Below are 14691 nucleotides of genomic sequence, written 5' to 3'. Positions count from 1 at the left end.
GTATGACCTTACTGGTCCCCAAACACTGGCTAACCTGATCAGCACTGCCCTACTAGGCCCAAGCTTCAAACGATCAGGTCCAGTGCAATGGAGCTCCAATCCCCCATAAAAGAGAATCAACTTTTGAAAAAGGTTTCTATTTTCCTCTGTTACTTGATAAATTCTAATCTCACCAATATCTATTCTGAACTTTGTTATTCCCTCCCATCTTTTTTCTTTGGTCTGCGCTCCACAAGTCCACAGTGCTCAAGGCTTTCTTCTGGCTTTGTACTCAGGGAATACTTTAGTAGGCTCTGGGGATCATATGGAGTACCAGGGATAAAACCTGGTTTGGTCACATGCATGGCAATTCTGCTTGACCAGCATTACTACCTCTCTGGCCCGACCCTTTCTTTCACATTTTTGCACTGGTTTTATCCGATTTTCATTTTCTAGATAAGTTTAGATTACTGATTTGAGACCTCTCTTATTGGTATACACTTCCTAGAATCAAAGGACAGTTGTCTAAATAGAGACACACCTCTGGATAAAGCCAGAAGTCAAAAAGAAAAAGGAAAAGTATATTTTAATTACACGTAGGAGACTATAGGTGCCCATTTTTTTGGTTACTGTAGACACAATGATTTTTGCAAGTTTTAGCTAGTACTACCACTACATCACTGGATCACTGGATCATTGTATCATTGTCATCCTGTTGCTCATTGATTTGCTCGAGCAGGCACCAGTAATGTCTCCATTGTGAGATTTGTTGTTACTGTTTTTGGCATATCAAATACACCATGGATAGCTTGCCAGGCTCTGCTGTGCAGGCAGGATACTCTTGGTAGCTTGCCAGGCTCTCTGAGAGGGGTTGGCCCAGGTTGGCTACGTGCAAGGCAAATGCCCTACCTGCAGTACCATCGCTCCAGCCCCACTACCACTACATAGGTATGTGATTGGTTTAGTGATGTAGGCAGCTAGGCAGGGAAGGCCCCTCAGGGCAATGGAATTCCTGGGAAGTAATAACCTCCTAGCCCTAAGACTGTCTGGACCCACCCCAGAGCTCAGGAACTAAGGACCGATAGATCTTTAACTGGATCTATCCCATAACAGAGAAGGTTAGACCCACCGTCCAAGAGAAGCACCAATAGGAACAAAGGTTAAGAAAAGGAGTCTTCAAAGAAGACCACCCCAATTTCTCAATTCTACCATCTTGACAACCACCCTAGCAACAGACTCTTATCTAGTTAGAAAGCCCAACGTGGGGCAGCTTGGAGAAACCCTATAGAAACCAACTTGAGCAAAAGAAGCGTGTGCATATATTTATGCTATGCATATGCTAGCCCATTGTTGCTTTTGCCCATGGGGCCAAGCACATGTGTTACCTGCATCTCCTCTCTTGAGTGTGTACTGGGGCTCTCTCCCCCTATGGAGAAGCCTGCATTCTCTCTTGAACACATTTCTCTCTCTTTCTCCTTTTCCTTCCTCAAAAAGCCTCCAAATAAAAGTTATTTTTCTTCACTGCTCATCTACTGCTGGAACTCTTTCCTGTGGGAAGGACAAGCAACCAGAAGGCCTGGGCAAGGCCTAGGACTGGTTATTCTTTTCTTTTCTTTTTTTTTTTTTTTTTTTGCTTTTTGGGTCACACCCAGCGATGCTCAGGGGTTACTCCTGGCTTTGCACTCAGGAACTACTCCTGGCGGTGCTTGGGGGACCATATGGGATGCCGGGGATCGAACCCGGGTTGGCCGCGTGCAAGGCAAACGCCCTACCCGCTGTGCTATCGCTCCGGCCCCCTGGTTTTTCTTTTCTGCAAAGAGCAATTCCTCACTCCAGCCTGAGTCCACAACTCCCAGAGAAATTGGGTGATGTGGATTAATTCCCATGCCATGAAGGACATGTGGACATCAAGTGTGGCTTGAAAGCTACCTAGTGGGGTTCGCATGAATCTGGTCCGTACCATGCAGGGACTTATTGTAGACTGTATCTATCTTACTCTTCCCAGTTGGTCCCAGGGTGTCAGAGGTGGATCCAGAGAAAGTGGCCATCTCTTTACTCTCTGCTTTACATAAGTCACCCATAGGGGCTCTACTGACTTCATTACTCTTAAGAAAATCCTGATTTAAAAAAGAGGGAGATAAAAAAAATAGAGACTCTCTTATAGATTATTTTTTTAAGTTTTGCTTTCTTCAAAATAGTTCTGCATTTTCTTTACTGTTTTAAGTCCATAAATAACTCCTTTTGGTTTTTTCCAAGGTATCATGAAGTAAAATAAATTTTCCAAGGTATGCTATTGAAATAATGTTTTAAAAGTGATAGCCTTTAGTGGATACATTTTTGTTGTTATCTATTAATTTTACTAATAACTCTATTAAGAAAACTCTAAATTAACTGTTTTAATTTTAATGTTGCCATAAAGTCAAGGGGAACCTGTTAATATAGTTCTGTATCTTTTACAATTCTTTTAGCATTCTACAGTTTGAAATACATTATGATCAAATTCCATGTTATAATAGTTACCCCATGTCTAAGCCAGCCATTTCTCAAAATAATATCTATCACCATTTGTGCTGATTATTATACATGTGAAATTGCTACTAGAACTTCTCAGTAGAAAACTATGAAATAGTTTTAAGTGTACATGTAAAAATGTTTATCTATACTGTTTTATAAAACTATATGTATAAATACGTATATACTCTATCTACAGTTATCTGTCATCTCCAAGAATTCACATTGAAGTAAATATTTCCACTATTATGCATTTATTATTTGCTTTTACTTTCCAAGTTTTTGACTCCTAATGTAGCAGTAAGAAATTTGGTTTTTATTACCTTAAGATTCTTATGCATATATACAATCCTGGGAAACAAAAGAAGTAGTTTCAAAATTGCTCTTTTGTACCTTAGATAAAATAAGACTTTCAACTATATAATAATTATTTACTTAAATTTTCACCCTTTAGATTGAATACACAGCACAGAAATGCGCTTAGATGTACATGGATTGACATATACAACATATATATTTTATATATAGGGTACATACTTGAGTTTCATTTGGTAAATATAGGCTCTAGGTAAAAGTTAGAGAACAATTATGGGGTCAAATGGTAAACTAAAAAAAGCATTGCAGGGGGAAAAAGGCCTTAAGGAAAATATTCTAAAAAATAATCTAGAGGACTTAAATTACGATATCAGTGTATCTGGAAGATAATGGTGAGATAAGGTGGGAATGAGGAGGGATAAGGTGGGGGAAGGGGGATAACAGGGAATGAGGAGGACCCTGACACAATGGTTATGGTGGAATATGGACACTCCAGTGTGGGGTGTGGTGTTGAAATGCTACATTCATGAAACCCTACCATTGATTGCATCACAAAATTGCAAAACATGGTAACTAAAAGAAAAATTATAAAAATGAAATACAGAATATATAAATAGACATACCTCAACAAAATAGATTTTGAATTAAAAACAGTAATGAGACACAAATGGCTATTTTACAATGATTAAGACCTTAACATATCAAGAGAATTTAACACTCATTATCATGTATGCTCCAAGTGAAGGAGAATTAAAAATATAAAATGACCACTAACAGACCTGAAGAGAAATACCTATAGTAGCATAATATTAGTAGAAGATATAAATAAAGCAGAAAATAAAACTGAATAAGAGCAAAAACTTGCAAACCAAATAGTGTGCTATTGAATATCTTGGGTCAATGAAGAAGCCCCAGTGGAAATTAAAAAATATATCTCCGGAAACACAAAAATAAAGGAACAAGCAATTAGAGCATGTAAAGCACAGCAAAAGTACTACACAGAGGGAACTTAACAATATAGCCTTACATAACTATAGAAGTAAAATTTCAAATCACAATTTAGCTTCACACTTAAGGATGGACTAGAGAAAGAACAAATAAAACCCTGAGTCGGTAGAAAAAAAATAAAATTCACGTGATAGCGATCACGAAATCCCGTTAATCACCGATTTCTCGGGCGGGCTCAGTAACATCTCATTTCGTCCTTTCCCTGAGATCTTAGAAGTCTATCTCGATTCGTCCCTCCTAATGATGTTGCACTGGGAGCTCTTCAGGGTCAGGGGAATGAGATCCAGCTTGTTACTGGATTTTGCATATGAATACACCATGGGAAGCTTGCAAGGCTGTCCCATGTGGGCAGGAAACTCTCAGAGGATTGCCAGTTTCTCCCAGAGGGAGAAGTAGGCTAAAGATATCGCTTCTGAGACTTGCTTTTAAGTCTCTCTCTGGATGTTGGCCGTTGATGGGATTACACACACCTGGGTTCCTCTGCTGGTACCTTCATGCATGAGGCCTGTCCGAACATGTAGAGAGGGGCCTCCAGCATGGCTTCAGCTAGGTTCTGGTGGTCTTCGGCCACCGGGAGCTCTGCTCAGGGTGGGGAGGTAAGCTGGAGCCCATCCCCTCTGAGGGGCCCCGGGAAAGATAGCCAGGCATGCGGGCAAGAGATAAAACATCCCATCAACGGCCAACATCCAGAGAGAGACTTAAAAAAATAAAATTAAGAGAAAATAATAAAAATAATAAAATTTAGAGTATTTTATATGTAGCAATCCTCAATTGAATTCCTGTCACCACATCATTTGCTGAATGGCACTGGAAGTGAGCCCTCAGAACCAAGTTGGAGATGATCCCTGAGCACCACTGGGTATAATCCCAAACCACTGGGTATAACCCCAAAAGCAAAATAGCACTGTAGCACTGTTGTTGCTTTGTTCATCGATTTGCTTGAGCAGGCACCAGTAATGTCTCCATTGTGATACTTGTTGTTACTGTTTTTGGGGTATCAAATATGCCATGGGTAGCTTGCCAGGCTCTGCCGTGCGGGCAGGATACTCTCAGTAGCTTGCAGGGCTCTCTGAGAGGGACAGAGGAATTGAACCAGGGTTGGCCACGTGCAAGGCATAAGCTCTACCTGTTGTGCTATTGCTCCAGTCCATCTCCAAAGCAAATTAGTGATGCAAGATAAATGGAAATTTAAAGCACTATAGCTCTGTTGTTCTGTTGTTCATAGATTTGCTTGAGCAGCCACTGGTAACATCTCCCTTGTGAGACTTGTCGTTACTGCTTTTGGCATATCAAATATGCCACGGGTAGCTTGCCAGGCTCTGCCGTGCAGGCGGGATACTCTCAGTATCTTGCTGTGCTCTCCAATAGGGATGGAAGAATCAATCAATCCCTGGTTGGCCGCATGCAAGGCAAATGTCCTACTCGCTGTGCTATCACTCCAGTCCATCGGTAATTTAAAATATAAAAAAAAAATCATCATCATCATCATCATTCCGTTGATTGTCTATTTTCTCTAGTGGTCTCAATAACGTCTCGATTCATCCTAGCCCTGAGATTTTAGAAGCCTGGCTTTACGCGTCCTACCCAATGGTGCCGCACTGGAGACTCTTTCAGGGTCAGGGAATGAGACCCAGCATTGTTACTGTTTTGGGCATATCGAATAATGCCACGGGGAGCTTGCCAGGCTCTCCCAATTAAAAAAAATAAACAAACCAAAGATCTGGTTCTTTTAAGGAGTAGCAGTATTGTCTAACTCTTAGCTGAACTCACTAAAAAATAAGACAGAAAAAAAATCTAATAAATTGGAATAAAAATGAAAATGAAAAACAGCGGATTTTAACAACAGGTGCCATAGAATTACACAGAAGACTTTTTGTGTAATTAAAAATAAATTTTTGCCTCTAGATGTTAGAACACAGAAGACTAGATCAATTTTTAGAGTCATACAACCACTCACTCTCAAACAAATTAGGATAAAATTGAAAAGTCAATTACAAGGAAATAAAATACAAATTCCTGCCCTAAACAAATGTCCAACTTCAGTTGATTATTGTATCCTCTTTTACGAAACCTCCAAAGATAACTTTTTTAAACTTTTCAAAAATTGAAGAAAGAAAAATATCTAACATTTTATATTAGGACAACATTACAAACAACCAAGCACTCTTAGGTAGAGTGGATAAACCAGATGTGCTATGCATTCACAAATGAAGTAGTACTTACATATTAGATAAGAAGAGTGTTGTGCATGTTCTGGTTTCGGTTCAATCTCTCGCAAGGCATGGTCCCCAGAAGCACTGTCAGTTATATACATGGTCACCCCTGAGTATCATTGGTTTGTTACTAGTGGCAGGTAAACAATACCAGGTCGTCACAGTAGGCCCCAGTCCCATTTGGCCAAAGCAGCACCACAACACCAGGGCTGAGCACTGAACCTTGGGCTTTCACAACCAAGCCAAGTATCCCTGGATTGGAGCCTGGAACCCCTTAGCACTGCTTTGGAGGCCCTCAGTAAAAATAAGAAAAGAAATATTGCCTTTTGCTACAAAATGAATGGAACTGGAGAAGGTCATGCTAAATGAAATAAGTTTGAAAGAGAAAACTACCAAGGGAGAAAAGACAATGTCTGGTGAAAACAAATCCTTATATTTATTATATAATTGAAGTTTTAAGGAGCGAGTGGTATAGTCTGAAATAGTCACAGGGCAGTGGTGGAGTGATACTAGAGCTTGGTGCTGGAAGTGGTGTGATCACACTGTACCCTTACAAACATAAATCCACTTGTAAACAATGGGCACTTCGATAGAAATTTAAGTATATAACATATATGTCACTGTCACTGTCATTCCATTGCTCATTGATTTGCTCGAGTGGGCATCAGTAACATCTCCATGTATTTATATGGTTTATATTTTCTGTGCTGCCATCTCAGTATAGTTGTGATCTTAATTTCAAATAGTTAAGTTCAAAAAATAAAATAAACAAAAATTCCATATGACTCATAATTTCTAACCCTAGACACTGATATAAACAATTTAAAAATAGAAATTTGAGACTGAAATGAAGCACAAAAGTTTGTAAATCTGTAACTGTTCCCCATGGTGATTCACTAATAAAAAAATTCTTTTCAATATAGAAATTTGAAATGAAATTTGCACTTGTAAAATGAGCCAGAAAGAGAGGAACAGACATAGAATGACTGCACACAATTGTGGAATATAAAATAACATAATATGAGACCGAAACCCAAAGACAGTACAAACAGAGTCAGGAATATTGCTCTAGAGTTGGCAGCCTGCCTCCGGAGCTGGGGGCGAAGGCAGATGGGATAGAGAAGTGATCACTAAGTCAATGATGGTTGGAGGGATAGTTCCGGATGAAAGATGTGTGCTGAAAGTAGACAAAGGACCAAACATGATGGCCTGTCAGTATCTGAATTGCAAACCATAGCGCCCAAAAGTAGATAGAGAGTATGTAGGAAATTGTCTGCCAGAAAGGCTGAGGGAGGGGTGGGATGGGGAGATACTGGGGACATTGGTGGTGGAACATGTGCACTGGTGGAGGGATGGGTGTTCGATAATTGTATGACTGAAACTCAAACATGAAAGCTTTGTAACTGTATCTCACAGTGATTCAATAAACAAAATAAGCAAAATAAAGTTCAATTATAAAAAAATTGTACTTACATAAATAAAGTCATCATTCACTAAAGTTACAATGTATAATCAACCTAAAGTTTTCCTCAATAGATAACTAAATAGAGAATTTAGGCTATATATTGTCAACATGATATTACTCTATTATGTAAAAAGTGAAATCTTGGAGTGAAAGAGCTAGTATAGCAAGTAAATTGCTTGCCTTATACAGAGCTGAGCAGACAGAGTTTGATCCCCATAGGATCCCCAGAGTCCTGCCAGGAGTGATCCTTCAGCACAGAGCACAGAGTAAGCCCTAAGGATATCTGGGTGTGATCTAAAACCAAATAAACAAACAAAACCCACAATACTCTAATAGCTAGTTTGTCACTCACTTCTGAAAGATAAAGAACTTTTGTTTTCTTTTGCTTTTTTATTTTAAGACTACACCCAGTGATAGCTTGCCGGACTCTCTGAGAATTCGGGAGGAATCGAACCCGGGTTGGCCTCGTGCAAGGCAAATGCCCTATCTGCTGTGCTATTGCTTCAGTCCCACTTGCAGGGCAGAGCCTGGCAAGCTACCCGTGGTGTATTCGATATGCCAAAAACAGTAACAACAAGTCTCACAATGGAGACGGGATGGGACAACAGCGCTACAGTGCTACACCCAGTGGTACTCAGGGCCTATACGCTGCACGTTGCTCAGAATGACTCCCAGTGGTGTCTGGAGCACCTTGGGGTGTCAGGGACAAAACTTGGGCCTCTTGCATGCAAAGCATCTGCACTAACCCTTTCATTCATCTCCCTGGACCTAAGGAACTTTGAACAATAATTAAAGGAATTCAGCTATATCAGTACAATGCCCGTAAAACAGCTTTCCAACCATATTTAAGAAATTTCAGAGAAACCCCACTTTGATATAGGAAAAAGCACAAAATAACAGATGTACTGTAATAATACCTAGATGCAAATAGAAAATGGCAACAAAATATATTCTGTTAATAGTTTCACTGAGTGTCAATGGCCAGAACTCTAGTCAAAAGGCATAAGAGGACTAGAAAACAACAGAAGAAGCATTTAAGCTCCAGAGGGAAAAAAAAACATAGGCTCAAAGTACAGTTGAAAAACAGTGATAGAGGTTGGGGCTTTGGTTATATTTGGGATGTGGCAAAAGGGTATATAGCTATATATTCAAAGCACAGACTCAACAACCCTGAAAACATGAAATCTAAACTAAAACCACTGAACTTTGAAATGTGCTGTCAAGGTGGCAGAGGGTACTGAGAGGGACGTTGGAGCAGCCAACCACTGAGGGAGGGAAGCTAACACTTGTGGAGAGATTGGGCTGAAATATTATATTCCTTACACTAAACAATTACACCTTTGTAAATCATGGTGCTTCAATTAAATACTTATTTTAAAAAACAGCATATAGGTAAAAGGTGGCCTAAGAAGACAAGGGTAATCATATTTACATAAAAATTTAAATAGACTTCAAGTTAGAAATGTAGTATGAGACAGGGATGGAAATAACAAAATAGTGAAAGAGTCAATTCATCCATTGCTTTAGAAGATATATTTTATTTTATGATCTATTTGTCTGTTTTATGCAGTTTAATATCGTTTTAGCTCCATATGTCTAAAACTACATATAGTTTCGATGTGAGCAGTTAGACAGGGAAGGGCTCCTATGGCAACGGAATCCCTAGGATGTAATAAAACCAATAGAACTAGGGCTGTCAACACAGTAACCAAGTCCTGATAAATTCTGGTGTCAGTAACAGACCCAGAGAAGACTGGACCCCACTCTAAGAGAAGCTGCAGCAGGAAAAAATGCCAGGAAAAGAATTTCAAAGAAGACCATAGACCACTTCTAATTCAAACCCCTTGGAAACCAGCCTAGCAACAGACTTCTACCTAAGTAGAAGCCCCATGTGAGGACAGGTTGGAGAAAAACCTATAAAGGCCACCTTGAACAAAGGATGGGGTTCACATACGCTGCCTGAGACCATGTGGTGCTTGTGCCCCGAGCACATGTGTTGCCTGCATTGGCCCACTTGAGATGTGGTACTTTCATGTTTTCATATCTAAACATGAGATTTGTGTAGGGGTGCTCTCTCAAGAGAGAAGCCCATGTTCTCTCTTGAGCATGTTATTCCCTCACTTTCTCTCCCGCCTACCCCTTCCTAAAAGCCTTCTAAATAAAATCTATTTTACTTCACTGCTTATTTACTCCTGCAATCTCTTTCTGCAAGAAATAAAAAGAAATTGTAAGCTGGGCTAAGGCCTAAGGCTCACTTTTCAGACTTTTTGTCTTAGTCTATCCAGCCAGTCCTGGGTTAAAGGGGCGGGGACAGAGGTGGATCAAGAGAAAGTGATCATCTCTCCTCATCACCTCAGGTAAGCTACCATGGGGGCCCACCGACTTCAGTTTTATACGGGTATAGCTCCACTAGGTCACTGTCACTGTCACTGTCATCCCGTTGCTCATCGATTTGCTCTATCGGGCACCAGTAATGTCTCCATTGTGAGATTTGTTGTTACTGATTTTGGCATGTTGAATATGCCATGGGTAGCTTTCCAGGCTCTGCCATGTGGCGGGATACTCTCGCCCTCATCGCAGTAGCTTGCCAGGCTATCTGAGAGGGGCGGGGGAATCGAACCCAGGCTTGCTACGTACAAGGCAAACACTCTACTTCCTGTGCTATTGCTCCACTAGGTATGGTCCAAAAACAAACAGAAAGGAGCCACCCCAACAAAACTATACATGATGTCTATGCTAAGCTATAGCATAATTTCACTAAAATGTTGTATATAGAGGAAGCAAACAAATGAACTAATAAATAAAAACATAAAGACTTTGAGAACTTAAGATCAATTAGCGATTACCAGAAGGAACAAAGAATGGGTAGAAGACTTAGGAGGCAAGACTAGAAAAGGTAAATAGGTAAAGAAATTGAGAAGGAGAAATAGATATACCCGGTGACTTTCAAGATATACATGTGTGTTTATAGATTAGATATAGATTTACATACATTAAAGAAAAATGCACAATGCCACTATAAAATTTAGAGAGCATTAAAATTATCTGGAAGTAGAAAGAAACAGCAAATCATATTGAGCTATATGTTAGGCTCTCAGCACATCCTGTTTTGTAGAGGAAAGGCAATTCAGGAAAAGCTACATGAAAGATAAAGAATGGTAGCAGGACGCTTAAGAAAAATATAAAATTATCATAAGGAAGACCATCAGTATGCAAATTCTGAAAACCTTGTCTACCCATCACCTCCCTCCCCCACCTCCAAGCCTAGGAACCTGGGGACACAAGTATGGGAAAATGTACACTGGTGGAGGGATGGGTGTTGGAACACTGTCTGACTGAAACCTAATCATGAACAGCTTTGTAAGGGTCTATCTCACAGTGACTCAATAAAAAAGGTAAAATAAAAATTAGAAACAAAACCTTATCTAGAGACTTCCTTAGAAGTTTGCTCAGGACAACAAAGTCTTGGAGAAGGAATTATTTGGAGGTAGAAAAAGATAAAAAGGGCATGGTTATATGACCTTTAGAAAATGACGCATAATGAAAGGAAAAGGAAGCAAGAGGAAAAAATATTACCATATAAGACATGTGTCAATCTGTAAAAACTCATTAATTCTCTCCTCTCTCTACCCTTTTTAAAGTATTCCCAAAGCCTTCCAGCTTAAAAAGAAAAGGAAGAAGTACTCTATTATAGTTAGAAAAGAGTGTACACTGAGAAACAGCCCACAAACTTCCAGCTATGTTCATATAAGTTCAAAGATACAATCAGTCTTCATGTATACCAAGCTATTACTAAAAAAAAAGAAAATAGAATTAAATTATCAGATAAGGTGTAGACTGGTAAAATGTATAGATAAGATAATTATGCTTTGAGGTTTCAAACTCAAGAAAATCCATTGCCTGAGATTACTTTGTCATATGCCTATTAAGGTAATTCACTCTTTTAGAACAATGTAAGTAACTTTTAAATTCCTTGATGTACTATTTTCTATATATAGTTAGTGATCTTTGAGGAGTTCAAAACTATATACACTTTCAGTATCATTCTTTCTAGTCTAAATCTATTTTACACTATAGGGAATATGAAATCACTAAATATGATGCAAATCTTCAATGACTTCCTTTACACAATTATTTACTTCTCTTTCCAAATCATATACTAATTTTATGAATGCTTACCATAACATTTAATACAAATTGATGACAATCTGAAATGCGAGAACTAATAAAATTTGTACTTACCATAAAGGATAGCGAGCAGGGAAATTGGCATGACAAGTAGTCCCACCAGCATATCGGCAAAGGCTAGGGACATTAGGAAGTAGTTTGTGGCATTGTGCAGTTTCTTTTCCATACTGACTGCCATAATAACAAGAATGTTGCCACCAATTGTCAAGATAACGATGACTATAATTGGAAGTGCTGGCCAGTTTTGTACCCCGTCTGGGAATTTGAAGCGTCCACCATCGGAGGTATTGAAAAGGTCAGTTACTACAGCTGCAACTGGACTGACAGTAATATGATATTGCCAAACCAATAGACCAATTAGGTGCATGCTGAAAAATAAGAAGAAAATAAAGCATGTATTATACATAAATTATATTGTTTATACTCAATAAAATACATTTACAAAACATTTACTTTACCTCCAACCAACATTATTGTCATAATTTTGACTCTTTGAAACCTTAGTATATCTTTTTTTCTGTTCAGATAATACTATTGTTCCTAGTTTATTGCTAGTCAGGCTTCGTTTCAGCAACCTGAGATCAGAACCGATCTATATTCATTAAGTGAATGAGGAGATGGAGGCTCAGAGTGCTTAAATAACTTGAAAGCCTGAGTTTTGCATTTTTACTTTTTGCAAGTAGCCTGAAATATAGCATTTTGAAAGCTTTATAGTAACTATCTGTTTCTTACACTTAAAATAATAATTTCTCCAATATATAGTCTGAAATACAGTTGACAAGAAAGTGATAGGGTGATGGGGGAGTTTTCTTTAAAAGCATACAGAATCCAAATTGCTATCATACAAACTCCAGGCAAGGTTTTGGAAGTGTATAGAGAATTTTGACAATAGCATATGTTAATTTATTTATAGAACTCCTCTCGGAATTGCAGAGTAGTGTCTTATGCTGTTCCATACTTTTCATTTCCCTGCATTGACAGAAATTGAATATAGGGCCTCACACACACAAAGCAAGCACAGTTTCTTCTGCTGAAAATTTTCTTTCTTCCTTATATGCTAGCCATTTCTCCCTTGTGTTTTCTGGACCTTGTTCTAGACTAGAAAATGATTTAGTGATAATTCATGTGGATTTGCTTCTTTTCCTGTTCTGAAAACTATCTCATTTAAGTCACTTAAAATTTGCATTTATTACGATGGTGTTTTGATAGATTTTACTGGTGGAAAGTGGTTATGTTTTGCAAGCACTACATTGATATTCCCTAATAATTATAAGCAATTGCTCGTACTGCATAAATTAAATATCTTTTAAAGTTTAGCTTCTCAAATTGTTTAATGGAACTTACAGTTATTTTCCTTAATGATACAGTAAAGCATATTTTCTTGCTTAAAAGCAATGATTATTGTCTATGGATCTTATGTGTTTTCCATGTTCAGCAGTAATAAATTTAAACCACAGCTACTGTATATATAGCAGTTGTTAAACCCCAATATTATTTATCATCATCATCATCATCATCATCATCATCATCATCATCATCATCATCATCATCATCATCATCATCATCCTATTGATCGTCAAATTTCTCTAGCAGTCTAGTAACGTCTCCAATCGTCCAAGCCCTGAGATTTTAGATGCCTCTCTACTCGTCCTTCCAACGATGCCGTACTGGAGGCTCTTTCAGGGTCAGGGGAATGAGACCCAGCTTGTTACCGGTTTTGGCATATTAATACACCGTGGGGACCTTGCTCTTCCATGTGGGCAGGAAACTCCCAGTATTTGCCAGTTTCTCCCAGAGGGAGAAGTAGGCTCTAAGATATCGCGCAGCCACTTTGCAAAGCAGCCGCGTGCTTCCGGGAGCTTGCTTTTAAGTCTCTGGATGCTAGCCATTGATGGGATTCCACATTGATGGGATTCCACAGTGCTGGGGACAGTCCCTGGGTGTGACCACCTAGCTACTGGGAAATGGGAAATCTGGGCAGAGGAGGCCCAGTCTCAATCCCAGAAACCTTGGAGGTCTCAGCCCCGGGTCCCGCACACCTAGGTTACTCTACCAGTTCCTTCATGCGTGAGGCTTGTCCGAATGTGTGGAGAGGGGCCTTGAGCATGACTGTGGATAGGCTCCGGAGGTCTTCAGCTGCTGGGAGCTCTGCTCGGGGTCAGGAGGGAAGCTGGAGCCCATCCCTTCTGAGGAGGCCCCGGGAAAGACAGTCAGGCACTTGGGCAAGAGACTCTGCATCACTCTCTTCTGGGAGCTTGCTTTTAAGTCTCTGAATGCTGGCCGTTGATGGGATTCCACGTGGAATCCCATATTATTTATAGTGGAGAGAATTTCTTTACTGGTGCAATATATTCTAAATATATTTCCGTGCAAGACAGTTCAATCAAGATTCTTCGTAGAACTGAGGGAAACTATGCTACAATATCTGAAATTGACAAACGTGTTTACAAAATAGTCATGTAAATGTTTTTGTTAATATGTCTGTTTTCTGAACAAATTTAGGGTGTATTTGGGGCTGCACCTTGTGGTGGCTAGGGATTAATCCTGTCCCTGTGCCTGAGGTTCATTCTTGTCAGTAATGAGGAGAGAGAGGACTGGGGATTGAACTGGGGAGGTCAGGTGCTTGCAAGAAGATCTTAAACTCTGGTACTATCTTTATACAAGGAAAATGTATGTGACTCAATTACCTGATTATTTAATATCAATCACAAGAAAAATTTACAATAGTGAAGTTAGATACTTATTATTGTCATATATCATATCTAGAATAATATACACATACTCCATACTTTCTGAACTGAAACAACTTATTTAAAAATATATTTCCATTTAAAATTTTTGAGTAAACATAATGTAAATGATTTAGACCATGTAAAAATAATTTATTTTTTTACAATAATATGCTTCTATGTCCTTTAATAAAGAAATCATAAAGATATTTTATTTTTTCCATTTCATAAGGAGTATAACTTAATATCATAGATATTTATTTATTTGTTTGGGGGGTATATT

General features: G+C 38.9%; 1 protein-coding gene across 2 annotated transcripts in view; it reads right to left on the bottom strand.

The window, feature by feature from the left end:
* The window catches only part of HTR2C (5-hydroxytryptamine receptor 2C), a 260479-nt gene that overhangs the window by 100918 nt on the left and 144870 nt on the right, over positions 1 to 14691 (bottom strand). For both annotated transcript variants that reach the window (XM_004614477.2, XM_055122720.1), the window contains exon 4: positions 11734 to 12047. In XM_004614477.2, the coding sequence (XP_004614534.1) occupies positions 11734 to 12047 (314 nt within the window). The remainder of the gene's footprint in view (positions 1 to 11733; positions 12048 to 14691) is intronic.

This window comes from Sorex araneus, chromosome X, assembly GCF_027595985.1.
Source record: "Sorex araneus isolate mSorAra2 chromosome X, mSorAra2.pri, whole genome shotgun sequence".
Lineage (NCBI taxonomy): Eukaryota > Metazoa > Chordata > Mammalia > Eulipotyphla > Soricidae > Sorex > Sorex araneus.
The sequence above is the reverse complement of the archived record's forward strand: the minus strand, read 5'-3'. Positions and strand labels throughout refer to the sequence as shown.